The 19,951-nt window shown below is 39.3% G+C and overlaps 1 protein-coding gene across 1 annotated transcript; it reads left to right on the top strand.

Annotated features, from left to right (window-relative positions):
- Positions 1–7,465: 7,465 nt before the first annotated feature.
- Positions 7,466–16,264, top strand: hhex (hematopoietically expressed homeobox; the record flags this gene model as incomplete). Its single annotated transcript, NM_001164930.2, is given in 3 exon segments — positions 7,466–7,905; positions 11,022–11,209; positions 15,697–16,264. Coding segments are annotated over 3 exon segments (804 nt in total), but the record flags the coding sequence as incomplete, so codon positions are not given.
- Positions 16,265–19,951: the final 3,687 nt, after the last annotated feature.

Raw genomic sequence — 19,951 nt, 5'->3', positions numbered from 1 at the left:
CAAACATCGCGTGAGATTCGACAAACGCGAAAGTATTTTGGGGAACATTTCCATGTCAATAATGTGCTGTCCACATTTGATGATGGGCAATTTCGATTAAGTGGGGATATTCGAATGCAATATTCCTCTGCCAAAGATCGGCCGGTCGATGTGAGCTACGAAATAAAGAAATTCGAGTTCAAAATCAAATCGTTCGATTTTTGCGGCAGACGTTCGACGCGCGTCTTTCATGCATCTCGCGAGATCTCGCAGTTGTACGGAAAATCACCTATTGCATATTTAAACCCTGATATAGTACTAGGCTGTTATCGAAGGCAAAGTCACAGCTTATGAGGAGAAATTGTCTTGCAATTATAGATTGTTTTGTTCGTTTGCGATGGCTGTTTAATTATTGTTCAAGAAGAAAATGATCGATTTATACAGTGTCAGTGGTATTACGAGATTGATTATCAGCGCCGTTTTCTAGTTTATAATTCCAATTAGATTTTTTTTTTTTAATTTTCTATAGACATGCTATCCTGCCAATGTTAATAATCGCCTAAACGCGGAGTCGCTTTAATATAAACGCGCCGTTCACCAGAAATGATATTGATATCATGATGGTAATAAATTCGTTTGAATCGTGCGCCAATACTCGTCAGACATAATTATAATTAGCGTCTTCCTTGACGAAATAATCAACTAATTGTTCTGTTTGTAAATACTCAAATGTACGATGGTCGCGGTGTCGGTGTGACATAGCGTGTCTGTGGACCGGCGTCACATTCCGGTTTATAGTCCGGCAGAACGACATTTGTGGACCGGCATCACGGCATCACGTTCATTTGCGAGCAAGCATCGCATTCGCTTTGGAATGCATTGTTTAATTTGCTGCTAAAATCTAATTGTCACATGGAATTCAAACGCAATGCTCGCTCGCGCGTATATCATGCAACCCATGACGTCATGCTGTCAGTTCCCAATAGCCATAATAGGTTGAAGGTAAGTATCCGTGTCTTTGCTTGTTTGGTCTCAGACAATTCTTCTGTCATGCTCAGTTGATCTGATAGCTGAGAGGACCAGGCATTTGTCTTGTCATCATCTACCATTGTGCACACGAAATCTGTTTTAACTGCACCATAGTGCTTAAATCGATTATCATATCCAGTTAACTAGGATGTCATTAGCCATTTACAGTCGGTGCAGTATTCGTACCCCGACTTTTTACTTTGCGCAATCGAGCATTTAATGTCTTAAGTGGTTGTTTTGTAACGTTTAAAGTCGTTTCACGGTCTCATGCACGCGTATAGAATCAAAGGATCAATCCACCAGCAACATGGCTGCCCGGCTTATCCTAATACTGTGTTTTTCATTTCTCAGTAACCGACACACCCATGCGCTACGATGAAGACATTACATGGATGGGTCAGTCCAGTTCTGTACTTTTTTCTAGTGTATATTACAAGTACAGTGTATGTTTCATGCTACGAATGTTGATTTCATGCCAATTTCACGCCAATTTCATGGTTGCCTAGGTTTGAGTCTCCGAACCCTTTGTGCGTGGCGGTTTTGCCGTTCTTACATACACACTAACCAGTTGGCAAATTAGAATGCCTATGTCGTTGATTCACATTCATTTTCAATATGACTTCTCCCCATCCGGTGAGCCGAACTTCAATAGCTCCCGACTTTCCCAAAAACATAAAAATCTTTTCGGGAGGGAGTTTTTTTTTACATGCGTGATCTAGTAAAGAGATTGAAAGTGCTGGTGAAATGGCCCACTAAGTTCACTTCTAACGGTCAATTTCACACGTTATGCGTACCGTACGTCAACAATTCTCTATCACATGATAGTCAACTTGGTAATGGTTCCCAAGGCTAGGAATGTCATACCTCGACAGTGAACTTGAAGTTGTACGTCGATGTAACACATACGTACAACGAGAATGTGCACAGAACATCAATAGTCAAAAGTATCGTAACACCAAGAACATGCCCCTTCCCTTCTATGTATGTCGCAAAATATCACACAGCTGTATGAAAATATATGCCGTTGTACGATTGATGTTGGTGTGACAATAATCAAAACAGTTTTAGGCTGGAGCATGGAAAAACTATTTGGTTTTAGAATGGAGCATCGTCGATACAAATTCAAATCGCCGTGCATATATGAGTGATGGAACACAAGAAGTTGGAGAATGAAAATATTTTTTTTTTTTTTTTTTTTTTGATGTTGAAGGAACACTTATCGAAACCTAGCTATTGTGAAAGTTCCAGTAACAACCATTTCAGTAGATGCTAGTGGTTACGTAATATACGTGGAATTTGAAGAAAACGTGCATCACATCCCACTGTTTAGAGAGTTCGAGTAATATGTTTTAAAAGAATCGCCACTGAATAAATAACAGCTTATAATAACTTGAAGACAGAGATACGGGAAGAAATTGTCTATAAGTTCAATCCTGACAATAATACTGACTGAAACACGCGAATATTGTAATTCAGTTAATGAACTTTCAAATTAAAACCGTCGGCATTTTAAGCCATTCGGTTTAATATTGATTCCCGTTCCTGCAAGAAAATTAAATATGTTCAGAACGATTTTCGTCATGGATAGCATTTAATCGGACCGAACTTAGATTATTATGTGGTCGTTGTGGTGAACCGTGGCGTTATCGCCACTTCATCCTTCAATAAACAGGTGTCAGAAGAACGCAATAGTCGACTTTTTATTGACCGATACAAAGTCATGTTTTGTTTTATTTTAGTTTCAGTATGTATTCAGTCATAAGACCTAAATGTCGGCTTCCCTACTAATCATCGAAACTTACTGCAGTGTTTATCACCCATAGATATGTCAGATGAGAGAAACATCGTTGGTTGACTAGATGTCACTCGCACATTGTGGATACGATCAATGCGGTGGACAGTGATCGTATCTAGACTAGAACCAATTGTAACCATTTTCGGAATTTGTTTTTCAATTCCCCGGTGTCAATCATTACATACATACATCAATGACGTTTTGAAGTATTCGTAGTCCGGGTTTAGTGAGCTGTCTAAAGTAACAATTAGTGGCCACTCCACGCACGCTAAGCTAAAAACTAAATTGATAAAGAATACCTACCCGTCTGTCCAAAGCGTCTGCTATATTATTTCGTTTGTCCTTGTCGCTCTGTGAAGGAGATTTTCAACTTGATGACATCTCAGCTGTTGACCTCCCCCTTTATATCAAAAAATATCACGTTTTCAGACTCGCATTAAAAGGTCGTTGAATGAATGGCGTGCATTGATAGATCCAGCCATGCTCGTATTTTTCGTATTTTGTATATATTAGCTGTCTTCAATAGCGATTACTAAATCGGCCGATATCCTTGACTATGTTCTACTTGACGCACCCTCGTATAGGGCGCGATGATTTCGATTCAAACATGAAAGTGGCAGTGGTAATCGATCGAATGTGGAACCGGGAAGCTTTCCACGTCGTTGATATTGGCATTAGTGTTCTCGCGACAACAATTTAAACACATTTCATCGTCTATAAAATGCATCGTTCTTGATCTAACACTCAGAATATAACTTTCTTATTGCACCGATTTAAAAGATAGGACTCGAAAACGGAACTTCGGAGTTTTCACATATTGCAGCGAAGATACGGCATAATTTCAAGACACTCTAAAATAGTACACTTCTTCCACTCGTCCCCAAATTCAAATGAACGCACTATTGTTTTACCTATCGACGCGTATACCGTCAAACACACGATATCAGACCATTGGCTCCAAAGTAACATCTCCAGACATGGCAACCATATACTTGAAGATTTCTGGCTACATTTTTTTTTCACAAAGTAAATATATATATATATATATATATATATATATATATATATATATATATATATATATATATATATATATATTGTAATAACTGCTTTCTTTGATCGGCTGTGATGTACTTCTTATCAGAATGGTAACGCGCCTTCTAGAAACCCATTGAAGCCCATTATTTTGTCCTGAAAATTCTTAAAAATCATGTAATTAAATTAACAATGTTTCATCTTAATTTACAATCAAATTTAATACTAAATCACTAGTATTGATTGTGATACAAATCGAACGCTGAATTTTTACTCCACACAACCATAATTTTTGGTGTATAGGTAGCTCCCGATTTTTTTTTTTTTTTTTTTTTTTTTTTTTTTTTTTTTACAATTATCTAAACTTGAGTTTTTATCAATTTTCTATTCAAGTTGCTGTATAACGTTGAAATGTGGTCCTGGAGGATAAAATTCACCATTATATCTTATGTGTTGAACGTTGAATAACATTTGTAGCGGACAGGTTTTCATAACCGGGAGAGTGCTACTAAGAGCAATAAATGTAGTCGGGTGATGGATATAACACGCCAGACGCGAGACGATTTAGGGCCTTGTAGTATGTTACACAGCGTATTTTACCAGATATGTAGCCATGTAGTCACGAGGACAGGCAAGGATATAACACAAAATGTATTGTTTCTAACACCTGTCAATCACCAACAGTGCGGACTTGCTGGCAATGCAGAAAATTCTAAATGCCGAAAATTGTCACACCTGTAAGATAGCCATCAATCGACTTAACACAGCGGCATCTCGGCAACAAATAACAATAAAATAGAAATTAGTGCAAAGTACACTTCCGCTCAACAACATATCCATAGAGATAAGATTTTTTTTCTCGAAAAATTAAACTTTAGACCTATTCATCAAAGTAAAGTAAAGCGTAACACTGTTTGGCGCTGTGTCCGTCTTCTGCCTTTCGGGCCACAGGTCGCTTCACTGTAATTTACAGGTTGCGTTGTGTTTGTATTAAAACGATCCCTTTTTGACCGGGTTGAACGCATAATAGGTGACAAATCTAGAAAGAAGATCCTCGGGGAAATTGAAAGCTACGATATAAAGTTTGAAAGCGGAAAATACGTATTGTTTTGGTATATTTATATACAAAAACCCGACTGTGTATTCTAATTTGCCATGAACTGGCGCAAAGTCATCATTATCGTTTCCTTATTTGGTAGAGATTTTTCCAAATAAACAAACGTTTATAGCGACGTTCTTTTCATTGATTGCCAGACAACGCGCAGTTACGGCAGTAAATATGACTTTAACTGACAGTCCCGAACCTCATATCCTCAATAAATAATGGGAGCATAATGGGAGAATACGATGAATTATACTCCCTATTGGCCTTCGCTAGGTGTTGACCACTGACCGTCGACACCCCCCGGTGTTCGACCTGCCATGCTTCGCGGAATGCCTAGCAGGTGATGGCGTCAGGTGTAACGGTACTGAGCGTTGTCTGTTAGCGCTTCGTAACTCCATGTACACAAAGCATATACTACATACATATGTGGTAGATGCGAACTGGTCCCGTCGCACTAGCGTTGGAGATATTTAGCCAACTCATGGTGCTCTATGGCCAAACCAAGACTTGTGTAGTTTAGAAATCGATGCAATGCACTTGAATCTCTCAAGTCCCTTTATTATTATTATCAATAATGACGCAAATAGGAATGTATCGGAGGTAGGGGATTAATAATTGACAGATTCAACTAGATCGTTTTGAATTTCCACTTACACTATATATATATAGTACATACCATAATTGTAACGCAACTCTAATACGTACAATAAACAGTTTTGTGATTGATGTCATCACCATGTTCACCGACGTCTCCCGTGACATTCGTGACACGGTTAATTGACGAGGCGTCATATTTGGTTTACGTCACTTGCACCGCCCCGGGTAGGTGATGTACGCAACTGAAGTGTATGTGCACGGTAGGGCGGTGTCATGTGGATTAAGACAAACTTACCCTTAAATTATATTTGAAGTCTCCGACTTCTTGCATGGTGTCACGGTGATTTGGTTTTTTTAAAAAGGTTTGTCAAACGGGTATTATATTACTATTCATACGCAGTCATCGAGCCTGTGATGATCGTGTCAATAAGCCGACGTTCATTGTGCATCCGTGGATATAGACATCCATACAAGTTGGTGATGAACTGACTTAATTACGACAATCTGGCTCACACATGTTAACAATAAAATAAAATTCACTTGTCTTCTCAATACGTGTTTTTAATAACTGGCTGGTTATACTGGTATACCGTGGCAGTGCTAAAATAATTCGGTTTACGGTTGGGCAGACTTATGAGTCCCTCTGTTGGCGCCAGCTAGCGATTCCTTTACTGGGGATTATGTAGTATGTTTTTCTAGCACTGTATATTTTTCTCGGGTCAATTCTCTTCAAAGTAGCTCTTCAACTACAAGTCATTTTTGAAGATTTCCTTAAAGGGGGGGGGGGGCTCAGATAGATAAGACTAACTCTAAACGCTTTTTGCATGTGTCGGTTCTGGATACAACTTGATTCGCTCAATGTGATTCGTTCGACGCGCGAGACAATGACCATGACTTTCGGGATGTGACTTGCTGTGACAGAGAAAACTAACTTCTGTGTATGATTCCCATGAGAGACATTTTTAGTTAACTTAACTTAGTCGTTGCGGAAATGTTAAAATGCAGTTAGGTCAAAATTTAAAATCCACGCTTTTCATTGTAAGTACGTATGTTGCTACAACTATAGATACCCTGCAAAGGTGGTCGGTTCCGAATACAGTGTTATGCACCATGACGCTAGAAGTAAAAAAAAAGGATCCTTCCAAAACAAACAGAGACACGACAGAGAAGCTTAGAAGATCGGCTTGAAGAGGGCTGGCGCCGCGGAGTTGAATAATCGACAAACAAGTGGCGTTTTGATTAGGGAAGCAAAGACTATTGGTCAGGCGTGCTGTGCGTTGTATTGCTTTAATCGCCATTTAAAGCGCAGTGTTAAGGGAAAAGTAGGAAAAGTTAGGTACACACATTATACCCGATGAACGAACTGTGAGTCTACTCGGCTGTTAAATTTACTCTCTGACTTCCTGCTGATGCTAACGACAAATATAATGTAGTAATTCACCTCCGAAAAAATAGAGTAAATTACCCAAATTATATATTACGCTGTTAAAATTATGATACTATATATGTAGCCGTGTTCTGTAGATGTTATGCTGGGTACATCGGGTGCATTCTGCGGGGAGTGGTGACAACTGTTTAACCAGCTCTTCCAGTTACGTTTAATCAATCTATCGCAATTATTTGCGTTTAGTTATCGACTGGCTTGGGACGGCCTCTATGAATTTACTGGTCAAACATTCGTACAGTTAATAAGTATTAGACAGGCCAATCGACAAGCGCCTCGCTCAATTAGTGGCGTATTAGGAAAGTTATGCAAATATGTTGTTCTTCCTGGCTCCGCCCCTCTCATGTACTAATAATTGCTCAGTAGACACTCAATCCACACAATAGACCCCCGAGCAGCCTCAAAATCAGCTCTGCTCCCCATATATTGTGTGCATTCATATATGTATTTATATACTTGAACAAACGGAAGGTGATTTTGTTCCTTCATATTTTCGTGTATCTTCGCAGCTACCTGCTATGCAGTATCACCAATCAGCTGTGCCTACCACTGGATTCAACGGACTTAACATGGCTGTGTACGCTCCCACGCCACTGCAACCCACCGTTCAAGCCATCCAACACCAACCAGCACCTGCCGCCGCGGTACACCATCAAACGACACCGTTCTACATCGAAAATATTCTCGGACACACGCACACAAGCCCGGCGAGGCCGACGCCGACCATCCCTACAGCAAGCATTGGCGCAGCGAGCACATATAGACACTACCCTTATTACGAACATAGCACGCTGCCGTTATCAGCACCCGCAGCGCACATAAGTTATGCCGGGAGTGCGTTCAGTTCGCCGTTCTATTATCCATACAGTCGCCCAGATCAACACTATTCTCACAGTTTTCTGGATCGGCACGAAGCACTGGGTTAGTACACATTATTATACTCATATTTTAAATTAAAGTCTAAAAAAATATTATTTGCCGCCTATAATAATAACTGATATCGGTTATCAATCATATTAGGCATATTGATTGATTGCAATAATCGTATCGTCAATATGTCGTCAATTGGCCAGTTATCGCCACTCACTCATTATTATCTAGTACCGAACCGATTTATCAAAATATGAAGGCTACTGTCAGACTACAAGTACACTAACAGCATAGACAGCTGGACAACGACAAGTTTATACATGGAGCAAACCGGAAATTCAACAATCCAAAATCAAAATCATTAAATACCGTTTCACGCCCGAAATTAAGCTCAGTGTCAAGTGTCAAATCTCCTGATTGGGTACCAGGTCCGAACCATATAACAAAATAACAGCGAGATCGGTCGAAGCCAATAAAATGCCGACACACCAAAATCCGCCGAAGTTTTACGTTACCGTAGAAACCCACGACAATCTTATCAACTCTCTTTGTCCGGCTACATCTTTCAGTCCCCATTAGACTGGCATTACCATCAGTATGGCACCAATAATATCATATTTATTCACCGTCGTAGTGTTTGCACATGCGCAAAAAAAATGGACCCAGCAAAGGTGACCAGGAGTTATACTGACATACGGCTGTGTGATAGCCTTAGTGCAAAAAAAACTCCGCATGTCAAACACCTAGTATATCACAAGACTGCATGCGATTTGATTTCCTTTTCGATCCGAATCTCATATCACTTATGTTGAATTGATTTGCAATACATGGATGTGCTGAAAACGATAACCACCAGATGTCTTATCGAAGAAATGCACGACGTTGGGAAATGCTCAAAAATAGACCAATCAAGGGGAAACAACTGATCGTGTTCTCATTGTTAGGAAATCCGGTGGAGAAATCTTGTGGGCGTTACATAGGAATGATTAGTCACGATATGCATACCGAAGCCCAATACTCAGCAACTTCCACTTATTGTGTTAGTAAAATGTAGTTCCGTGATTTATTAATTAATTCTCGGTGTAATTATTACGAATTTGAACAATGAACGTGCTTATTAGCTTCTCTCTATATTCAACACAACGAGGTTGTGGTATGCGCAATTTTCTAAGCAGATATGTTTTCAAAATTCAAATACAATAATAACACAGAAGCGATAACAATTGTCTTCAACTTTATTTTTAAAATCCCAACCTAGAAAATGTGATGTGCATAATAAAATGCACGACGTTCGTTTCCGTAGAAAACTAGAAAATGATTTCTGCCATCTTATAGCTGGGGTATCAAATACATTTTTTGCCTTATAACATTTTTGTTATTTGTGGCTCTAATCCTGGAGCTATTTTTTAGCTATATTTTTTAGACCGAATCATAAACCAATTGATAAACATAATTTTAATTGTAAGCCATAGACGTAACAGTATGCGAATACAAATTTCCATTGTTAGTAAGTCATTGAAACATCAGAAACCGAAGTTAGTAGTTCACCAAGTCGTGTCATTTTTTACGTTTTTCAAATTAATGAAAAAAACAAAAAACAAATCAATATTAGCTTTGTCCTTGTTCCTAAACAAATTCACCTATAAACATTTGTTTTCAATTGTTTCGCATGTCGCGCTCGTGTGTCACAAGTACGTGTAGTAGGGAATGCAACATTCTGTGTTGGTTTGCACGCGACTTTCATAGGAATCGAGTAGGTTTCCGAGTATCTCGGTATAACGCCGTATTAGTAGTATCGGCAAATGAAAGAATCCTAGAATAAAAGTAAAATTGACGGATCAAATCAGGGAAATTTACGAACATGGGACTATCGTGTAACAGATCGGCGATTTTGATAGGAATCGATCCTGACCCCGGGGCTTCTTGATCAACGGACGGGAAACCATCATGTATAAGGTGTAATTATCAAACAATCGGAACAATGGAGACGTTTTGGGCCGATCAGTTTGTCAGCCTACCAAAGTGTTTCACCTTTTTAGAGCCAACAAAAGATCAATTTTAACGCTTAAACGATGCTAAACAAAAAAGGCAATATGAAAACGGTAGCTTACCGACACAAACGTGTCAATTAGCGTCGAGCCACACCATGGTGGATTTTACGTGTAGCCAATTTATTAGTTTCTGAACAAGTTCCTGTGTCGTATAAAAGAGCCGAGATTTAGTGAATAAGCCGGTTAACTTAATGGACAGCCGCATCAGATGTGTGCATACTCCGACTATATTGTTTCTTTAACCCAAAAGCTGTAGTCCAAATATCGGAAATTAGGAATCAGGCGTCAATTGCAGGATAAGTCAACAGTAGACGGAGACAACGGGCCGCGTGGATTAGATGCCCTACGGTTAATTCTAGTAAAATATTACAAGTTTATTTAGACATTCGACGTCTTATGTGTTTCTCTTCCCCTTAAATCGTCATGAAACAATGGAATGCATAGTAAAATGTGCAGACTCGAAAACCGAAATACCGTCCCTCGACACGATGGGACGGGACGGTGCCCAAAGTGACTACTACAGACCGTCTGAGAAGGCAACCCGAGTCAAAGTCAATACGCAGAGGAAGGATCACCGGTTCGGTCCATTGGGTGGGTGACCGAATGGTTGTATACACAGTGTCTGTATGTTGACGGGGAGTGGCAAGTTTTATTCTCCAAATATATGAATAAAAGTTATCTCGAAAGAACACTGTTGGAACGTGTTTGCCCTTCGGGTGGCTTTTTGTGTGTGTGTTTTTTTTTTCAACAGCTTAGGCCCGCCTATGTCGCGGTATTGTATTTTATACTAATGTTGTCGAAGACTGAATCGATGAATTTAACATCAACATACACGGTCCCGATTTACAGCTACAACAAAAGTTGAAATTTAGCATTTACAATTTACATTTTTTTTTCCATTTTGACTGTGTGCTTTTAATGGGTTTTTAGCTCGAACAGCTAGGGTATGTAATATTTTCAAATCAGCGAGCATTGAGTTTACCCCCAACACATTCAGTGTTTTATGCAGGGTCTTAATCGAAATATTAACAACGAACACATTCAGTATTTCCTGTCTATTATTATTATATGTGTAATTGTTTTCTCACGCTGTTTGTTTTATCTTGTTTCCGGCAGTCGTGGCAGGCAAACCAATGATTTGGAATCCGTTCATACAGCGACCACTACACAAACGCAAGGGAGGCCAGGTCCGTTTTTCAAACGACCAAACTGTAGAGTTGGAAAAGAAGTTTGAAAACCAAAAGTATCTTTCACCACCAGAAAGGAAAAAGTTAGCGAAGTCACTGCAACTTACAGAGAGACAGGTAGGCGATCAATACTTCATCTGACGTTTTTAACATTGGAAGAAGCACCATCGACGGTATAAATATAGATCCTCGCCTATTTTGAAGACTCAAATGCCAGAATGCTGGAGTTGTTTTGTTTTTCCAGCGAGTGGGTTATTTAATGGTTTTTTTTTCCGGTCCCTTTATATTCGAGTTTCACATCTCCGAGAAAATGACACATAAATAGGATCTTATATTTACACACACAAACCGACAACAATTAGTTTCACAAGAAAAACACGATAAGCGATACTTGCATCATTCCAGTAGTTTATTACTTGGCTAATGATTTTTGATTGTGAGACGAAATGAAGATAGACCGCGGTTTTTAAATCTTTAGTTACTAGTACCTACGAAACGTGTGAACATGCCGCGTTGCGACCGTCAGCACAGGTTTTATTCAATTCATCTTTCAGTGGATCTGCGACAGACTGGTGTGTCGACAGTCTGCAATTAATTGCATGATCATTATTTTATTCGTCGTTTCTCCAAGTGCACGTAGAATATTTATTTATTTATTTATTTATTTATTTATTTATTTATTTATTTATTTATTTATTTATTTATTTATTTATTTATTATTTATTTATTTATTTATTTATTTATTTATTTATTTATTTATTTATTTATTTATTTATTTATTTATTTATTTATTTATTTATTTATTTATTGTAAATGTACCTTTAGAAAACATTAGAAGTGTATTCACTTCATTACCAGTCTGCTTTTTATTGTGTAAATAATTAGCAATAATTTGCAATCCCCCTTGACACTGTGAACGAGTAGCGGCCGACCGATACAGAATGTCTTTCTGCCAGTGGGACTGTACAACTATCTGAGTGGCTACATCATACTGTGAAATTTAACAATCGCAATTTCTTTGTCGACAGGTAAAAACATGGTTTCAAAACAGAAGAGCAAAGTGGTTTCAAAACAGAAGAGCAAAGTGGAGACGTCTCAAACAGGTAATACACATAAACTATATTTTAGCGATATATGAACAGTAAATTCACAATTCTGTGCTCATGTATAGGACTAAAACAAAAATACCGGTAATCCCTTCTGACTTCATATGTACGTACATTCATTTTGTGGTGAACTCTATCCGTCCTCACAAGAATTCGGGATCACTTCTGCCGGCAAGGTGTTAGTCCAGAGAAACCCGAACGCACAACTGTCATCATCTTCATATCTATTACACCGTGTTGAATTTTGAGGGTGTTTAGACTAGATACTCGAAAACACTCATAGCTCCCGGTCTAGTTGGACGGTTAGATTAGCGAAACTCGGGAACATATCGGCCTGCACCACCTCGATTACAATTGCATTAGATTCAAGTTTGCAGATGCACCAGAGAACAATTATTCCCTCCCTCACCTCACCACATTTTGTGCATATAGTTACGAGAATGTTTAGATAACTCGGGAATATATATATCCCTTTCTCGCTTCACCATGCTTTGTGCTGATATGTAGGGAACCCCTACCCGCAACACCCCGCCCACACTGTGCTGATCTTTGTTATATCAGATATACCCGAAAAGGTTTTTGTCTGCAACACTCGGTCACACAGTGAGTGAATCAAGAGGACGGCGAGGTCCGGAAACTCTGAAACCTCTGCCTGCGACACATTGGCCACACTGTGCCGAATTATAAATATGGTTAGATCAGAGGAACTCGGAAACACATTTGCGAGCAACACCTCGTATATTATTTGTGGTAAGCTGCCTGCAGTTTACCACTCAAACTTTGTGTTGAATATTATTGGGGTGTTTCACTTAGAGAACCCTCTTTCTGCGGTGAATCAGCATGAATAGATGCTTTATAATCATGTATTTTTCCACGGGTATCAGCTTCAATTGCTCGTTCTAATAACACTAAAATGCATAATCGGTCTTTGCGCGTGTAGCTCTATTAAACAGGGTATTATTTTCCTCATATCCACAGGGTATGAAAGGCCAATACAAATACGGCAATTCAGCACTAATAATGGTAATAAATGTTTGACTTTCATCAACATATGAATCTAATTAGCCGACATTTTAGCATATATGTCCGCTAGAACGACTGTGTATCAGTCATTTAGTTTTACACCTCTAGGTGGGGGCGGACTACCATGTGATTATTTTAGGAACTGACGATTACACATTCTCTAATAATTGTAACAACATTGCTTTGATGTGTTGGTGGGATTGATAACTATTCTTCCGTCAATCAAATCTAGCAGCCGAGGCGATTAGGATATCGGCATATGTATCATCTGTATGAATTTAACCATTTCAACGCCAAATATAACACAAAATAAATCAACCTAAACTGTTCTATGTTTTTCATAAATTTGAACAAGAACTGCAGGGAATGGGAAATTATGCGTATTTTGTCGAAATTTACAAAGAATTTATTGAAAAATGTTGTACAAAAAGGCTGGCAAACATGGCTTTCGAAGTGAAGCATCCACCTACGCATAAACCGCTTACGTTTCACGTCTCCCATGTTCTATGTTCGACATTTTTAATATTTAAATTCAGTGTGTTTTTTTTCGCTGAAATAAAATGTGCATCATAAACATGAAATCTTTGGAAATACCATTAGACTATAACAGAATGCAGCCTGTCTACAAACGTCGCGTATTCATACAGTGGCGTTAGGCGGCAAACCGTGACAGTATTGGGTCCCTAGGTCGTGACTAGGTACCGCATATGTAACACGTGTGAACAAAAACAGCTGCAAGTTTTGACAAGGCAGAATTCTAGGTAGTGAAAAATGTTTAATAATTGTTAATTTAATTGTTAGTTGTTAACATCTATAATGGGTCGATCGCTTTTCCGTGTCACTATTCGAAAGACGTGGTCGTCAGGCACAACGCAACACCTAAACTCAGTTTGTGTTTAGACGAAAAAAGCATTTGGTCGCCAGGTATCGGTTCACCTGTCAGCCAGTCATATCATTCTTATCACATCTACTGGCGCCGTAGCGGGTAAATTATAGATCATAAATGTCGCCCATAGATGATTACGAATGGCGTATCCTTTGTCTAATAATTGCCAATATAAGAACTAACAACAACATTAAACTATTCCAAGTCAACTTGTTCGTTTTGTATTGCCAATTCAAGTACAACGCTTACTGATTGGACCACGGAAAACTTGTCAAGTGTCCATAAAAAGGGAGTCGGTTGAACAAAAAATACAGACCCGTGTCAAATTACGGCGGTCGCCTAAGTGTCGCCTTTAGGTTGAAAAAAAACATGTTACGGGAAATCAGTTTCGATATTTGGCAATAGGTCAATACATCATACTGTCCTTTCCCTGAGTTCCGTTATCAACGTTAAAATTGCTGGCATGTTTATTTCAGGAGTGAGGTAGAATAGAGATTAGATTTATTTATCGAAATAATGTAGACGCGTCGCCTCGACTCTGGGAGAAACATCGCTTTCGATGTAAAGTGGTTTTAATAGCTAGCTGCTTCATAAATTACAACAGGAGTATTTGCAAAGAACTAAAAAATTGAGTTTCATCGATATAAATATTTAAATATCACGTGTTAAGAATGTCACGGACTAGCAATATTACGACGATTGGTGATTTTATTGCACTTTTTATGGCAATTTTCACACGGATTGTCATAACTATGCACGTTTCGAAGCCCTATATGATAATATATTAATACAAAATGCAAACACAAATACACTACTGAGAAAATGCTTTTAAGTGATTTGAATATTTCATCTGGTTCGATACGTGTATAGTATATTGATACTCGGTAGTGGATCAGTAGCTACACTTCAAGCAATTTCACTACTTGAGATATTGAGACATCGTCGTGTGTGCAATAGCACCGAATAATCGACGTTCCAATGTCCTCAATCCCATACTGCACGGTTCAGTCAACTTGCCCTGTCACGTGTCACTCACGTTCACGATAGCGTTGCTAATAGTCCAATATCGCAGATTATATTTTCAAACATGTCAAGAAACTAACGACCGTAATAATTACGCATGTATTCAAAACTACGACATGCACGTATACAGATGCAATAGCGTGTATAGCATCCCGGGATATTTTCCAGTGTTGCGTAAATTTACTGAGAGCACTCTGTCGTCGCGCAGCAACAATGTAAATTACACGCTTTATCACATACTAGTATACGGTGCATGGGACCCTACATCGAACATGACACGGCGCGACGTATATGTGGCTTTAATTCACGTTAGAAATAAACTAAGTCTACCATATATTCGAGTGACGTCGGGATTGTGAAAATCAAGATTTGTTTCAAATAAGTTACAACTACTTTTAAGAGAATAGTAGACGTCATACAGAAACTAAAAAACATTTGCGTGGTTACGTTTTGTTGTAATGACGTCATAGTTTTTCTCACAAATACAATAACCAATCAAGAAATTACCATCACTTCTCCTGAATGCATCCCGGTTTCTATAACAACCGCATTTTGTTTTCTTACAGGAATTGCCGTCTGGAAAATCAGAAAGTGACGACAACAAGGACTCTGCATCCAGTAAAGCCAACACTGACCATTGCAAAGACACATCTCTAGATTTAACAAGTAACCACAGCGACGAAACAAGTGATGATGACGAAATAGACGAGGATGAACGTGATGTCATAGACGTCGAATCAAATCATACAATACACATCATGCATCATGATAGAAAATAGTATCATTTAGTAACTGCCGTAGAGGGCGTGCCTACAAAACAATGCATTTTTACCGTGACACCAGTTGGGCTTGCCCGATGTGCACGTCACCGGGACACTCTGATGAAGAAAAAAAAATGTTTTGACAATATACGGTAGTTCTCGTCGGTTGCGTAAGTGGGAAAAAAATGTACCTGATGAACGCTGGACGACCAACGTACTCGTATCCTGCGTTTTGGCCTGAACATGCATGCGTGGGAATCTGTTGAGTGCTGGCGCGGCCCGAGACTGAATACGTGGCATGGCCCGCTGTAATAGCGACGTCTATGAATCAGAAACTTTAAATCGAATGCCAGCATCGTACTTTTATAGACTGCCAAACCCGAAATGAAGGGAGGCTTTTGTAACTGATGTATTTATTTTGTTTGCGACAATATGTTGTTCTACTATTGCTCAGTCGAAAAGGCGTTTACTGTTATACTATTCAATATATACTTTTATTATATAATATGGAAAACTGCGAACTGCCATTTTTGCAGATATGTGAATATTATCATCCCGAATAGAATACATCTTGTTGAGAAAAGAACTTAAAGGGCGGTGGTCGTCGTGGCGCGTCCTGTTCGATATGGGACTCATAGCGACGTATACAACGCGTGTAAAATACATTGTTTGTTTACATGCGATTCAAACACGCGCTCTGTGACGACCACCGCGCTTTGAATGTCGATGGTCGTCGCGCAGCGCGTGATCGAATTTCATGTATTTTACACGCGTGGTATACATCGCCATTGTCCTATGTCGAACAGGACGCGGCACGACAACCGCCGCCCTTTAATAGATAGTTCGGATACGCCGCACGAGTCTTTATACTTGCCACGTGGTTTTAATATGTAAATATATCATTTTTAAATCTAGATATGCATGATTTTCTTGTTGTTAAGGCAATATGCAACTATAGCTGTGACCGTGATAATTCGGAGTGCAATGTTTGCATGGCGTATGTAATATCTTGATGGAATGTGAAATTGATAATGTAAATATATTTACAACAAAATTGTCTGTGATTGCTTATTTTTTGGCAAATGACACGCCTCCGTATGTACTATGAGTCATTATCCGACCACCATTGCAGACGCAGCCAAGTTTTAGTTTATAATTTCGATGGAAACACGCATTGTACTTATAACAGTATCAAGAATATATTATTTAGTGTTCAAATCACGGTTGTCGTCACCTTACCATGACGGTCACCATTCCATGCATGGAAGTCCAACTTGAATTTGGGTCGGTGAAATGGGCATGGCTCTTCGTTTCCTTGCCTAAACTCGCAACTCCTAGTTCATATTACATATTAAAGGAAGTTGGGCGTCGCACAGCGCGTGTTCGAATTTCATGTAAACAAATTATGTATTTTACACGCGTTGTATACGTCGCTATGAGTCCCATATCGTACAGGACGCGGCGTGGCGACCACCGCCCTTTAACACACGTCTTCGAAGGCAATAGAAAAAAATACGAAATTCTAACGACGCTAACACACTTAGCTATATTGACAGCTTTGGTCAATGATCTTACTTTTGCTCGTACCCCGAACAACTGACATACGACAGTCACGCAAATGTTTACCTGATGAAATCCGATGAAATACCAGGTTTGTTTATGATCATCGTGATGTCGTGGTCGTTAAGATGACTGAAACTTAGCCTCATAGGCTAACAGGAATGGCTTTTCAATTCACAAGTAAGGCAGAAATCACAATCGATACTTGGATAAGAAGGCAGTAATACTGGAAATTTCGACTGGTTTCAAGTTGTTCAAAATAATAAAGCACTTAGTTCACGTTTTTCTTAGCGGTCACAATTGTGTAACATTTCGTTATTCCTGAAATTGTAGCATGGAAAGCGGTTCCCTGAACTTGGACTTGGACACTCGCCCTGTCGGCAAGTGGTTATTCGTTGGTAAACTCGCGTAGACAGAGGGACTTGAAAACAACAACAGCAAACAAGTTGATCGATAGATGAGGTACGAGCTTGCATCCTAGCAGCCTGGCGCCACTATGTCCAGCTAAACCGCGGATGTTAGGTGAAATATGCTACTCACCGTCACCTTCTGACTCCATTTGACATGCGGACAACCTTTATTACCAGCAATGAATTACATTAACCCGATAACCCGTAACCCTGGTCAGAATGAATTGCTTCACAACTGTGAAGCGGCGACGTTCTGCTTAGAGAACTTGAAATCACGTTGTCCCCCTTTCCTCTAGCATTCCTAATTCTCATGCACTCTGACATACTGCGTCTATTGCAAAAGCAAACAAACCACACATCAAATAAGGGGTAATGGTCTCGCGATTGCCTTATAACGAGAAGGCGTATAATGGCAACGTAAATATTTCACCAGTTCGACGATTAGCTGTGTAGTCGAAGTAAACACGAGTTTGTCGCTACCTCCGAAAACTGCAGTGCGTGTCACAAATTTCAATTTAAGTCACGAAGAATAGCGTATATATAGGTATAACCAGACACCATAGGAAAAGGTCTTGTTTCGCTAACATCTCATCTCATCCGTTCAAGGCGGCTGCATGAATCGACACGGCCCTCATGACTTCCCTTGTGTCATTGCGCCATTGATTTCTAGCCGTGACTTGAGGCTCGTTACTCGACCGACGCGCATGTCAGGCCCCGTATTCGTTCAGTTTTATTCGCTGAATTTTGAGTAGCTATTTTGCACTTAACAACTTAACCTTGGATGTTGTTAACAAATCTAGAAGTAACCAACCTTGCCATTTTTTTTCCAAACCCTTGGTGTTGAAGCGCTCTCGCGTTAGGGATTTCTATCAATGTGGACGTCAACAACTATTCAATGTCTGGATGTGAACACTGGAGTGGCGGAGACAATGTCGTCCTATAATGCTGTTAGTTTAGCTCTTCAGCTTGAAGTGCAAATTGAAGAGAATGGCAGGTGTCTTGGGTGCAGTGTGGACGCTTTCTTTTTCAAGAGACTCCATTGACTTTATGAGATTATGCTAACCTCACTTTAGCGGCGGTGGCGGAATCGGAGGGGAATTCTGAAAATCAAACCTCCGCCTTGATGCCGGCCGAACAATCGGTGACGCGATTAAAACAATTACACCACAATTATGAAAACATCTTCGAGTTCGTTCTATCTATAATTGTAAGTTGTATCTAGTGTTCTTAATCTGGGAATGATCACGCGACTTGTGGGCGTGAGCCAATCAAAATATAATGTGAAGTCAGTCGCGAACATTATCGGAGGTAACACGTTTACAAGTCGCATACCTTCATGTAGTAATATAGTCGCCGACAGAAGAACTACAGAGTTATGTACTTACCTAAACTAAGCCACCGAACAAGTAGATGACCTGTATTTAGAAGTAATATATTTGGTTTTATAAATTACACTCACTGGGCAATTATGTAATGGGAATTACGTGATATATTTGTTGGCTTGCCAATTTCATATTTAGTGCGACTCACGCCAAATGGGAAAGCAAAATTCTGCCACTTTCGACAAAATAAAACCTAAATATTGTTTTTTTTCTATTTACTTTTATTATAAATGATGATTATGAACTACGAGTATGCTGATATTAACATAGATAATACAGAAAAAATAACATACAAATGTTCAAGTTGTTGCACCACAATTTTAGAGGTTAAAATTATGGCGTTCATGGGTTATGAAAGAATTCACTATATTCTCACCGCAACCTGTTTTCCTACGAGTTCATCTTTTTGTTAATTACTGTATGAAAGCGATGACGTCATCTTATTTTAGATTAAAAAACAACAAACAGTAAAAACAACTCCTTTTTGGCAAAAATCATCTTTTTATATTGACTGTAAACGTACACACGCTGTTTCACTTATTGCACCTTGGGGAGTTGAAAAGGAAACTTTGGGTTTGTCTTGTTTTTGGAGCGCATCGTAGGGCTATGATGAAACTACATACTCAGCGCCAAGGTGTACCCCGGGTGCAGAGTGCAACTGGCATCGCATTCTTATTTACCGTCCGTGTTGTTTGGCAAATAATGAGC

This window comes from Saccoglossus kowalevskii, chromosome 10 (genome assembly GCF_978046115.1).
Source record: "Saccoglossus kowalevskii chromosome 10, keSacKowa6.1, whole genome shotgun sequence".
Taxonomy (NCBI): domain Eukaryota; kingdom Metazoa; phylum Hemichordata; class Enteropneusta; family Harrimaniidae; genus Saccoglossus; species Saccoglossus kowalevskii.
The sequence above is the reverse complement of the archived record's forward strand: the minus strand, read 5'-3'. Positions and strand labels throughout refer to the sequence as shown.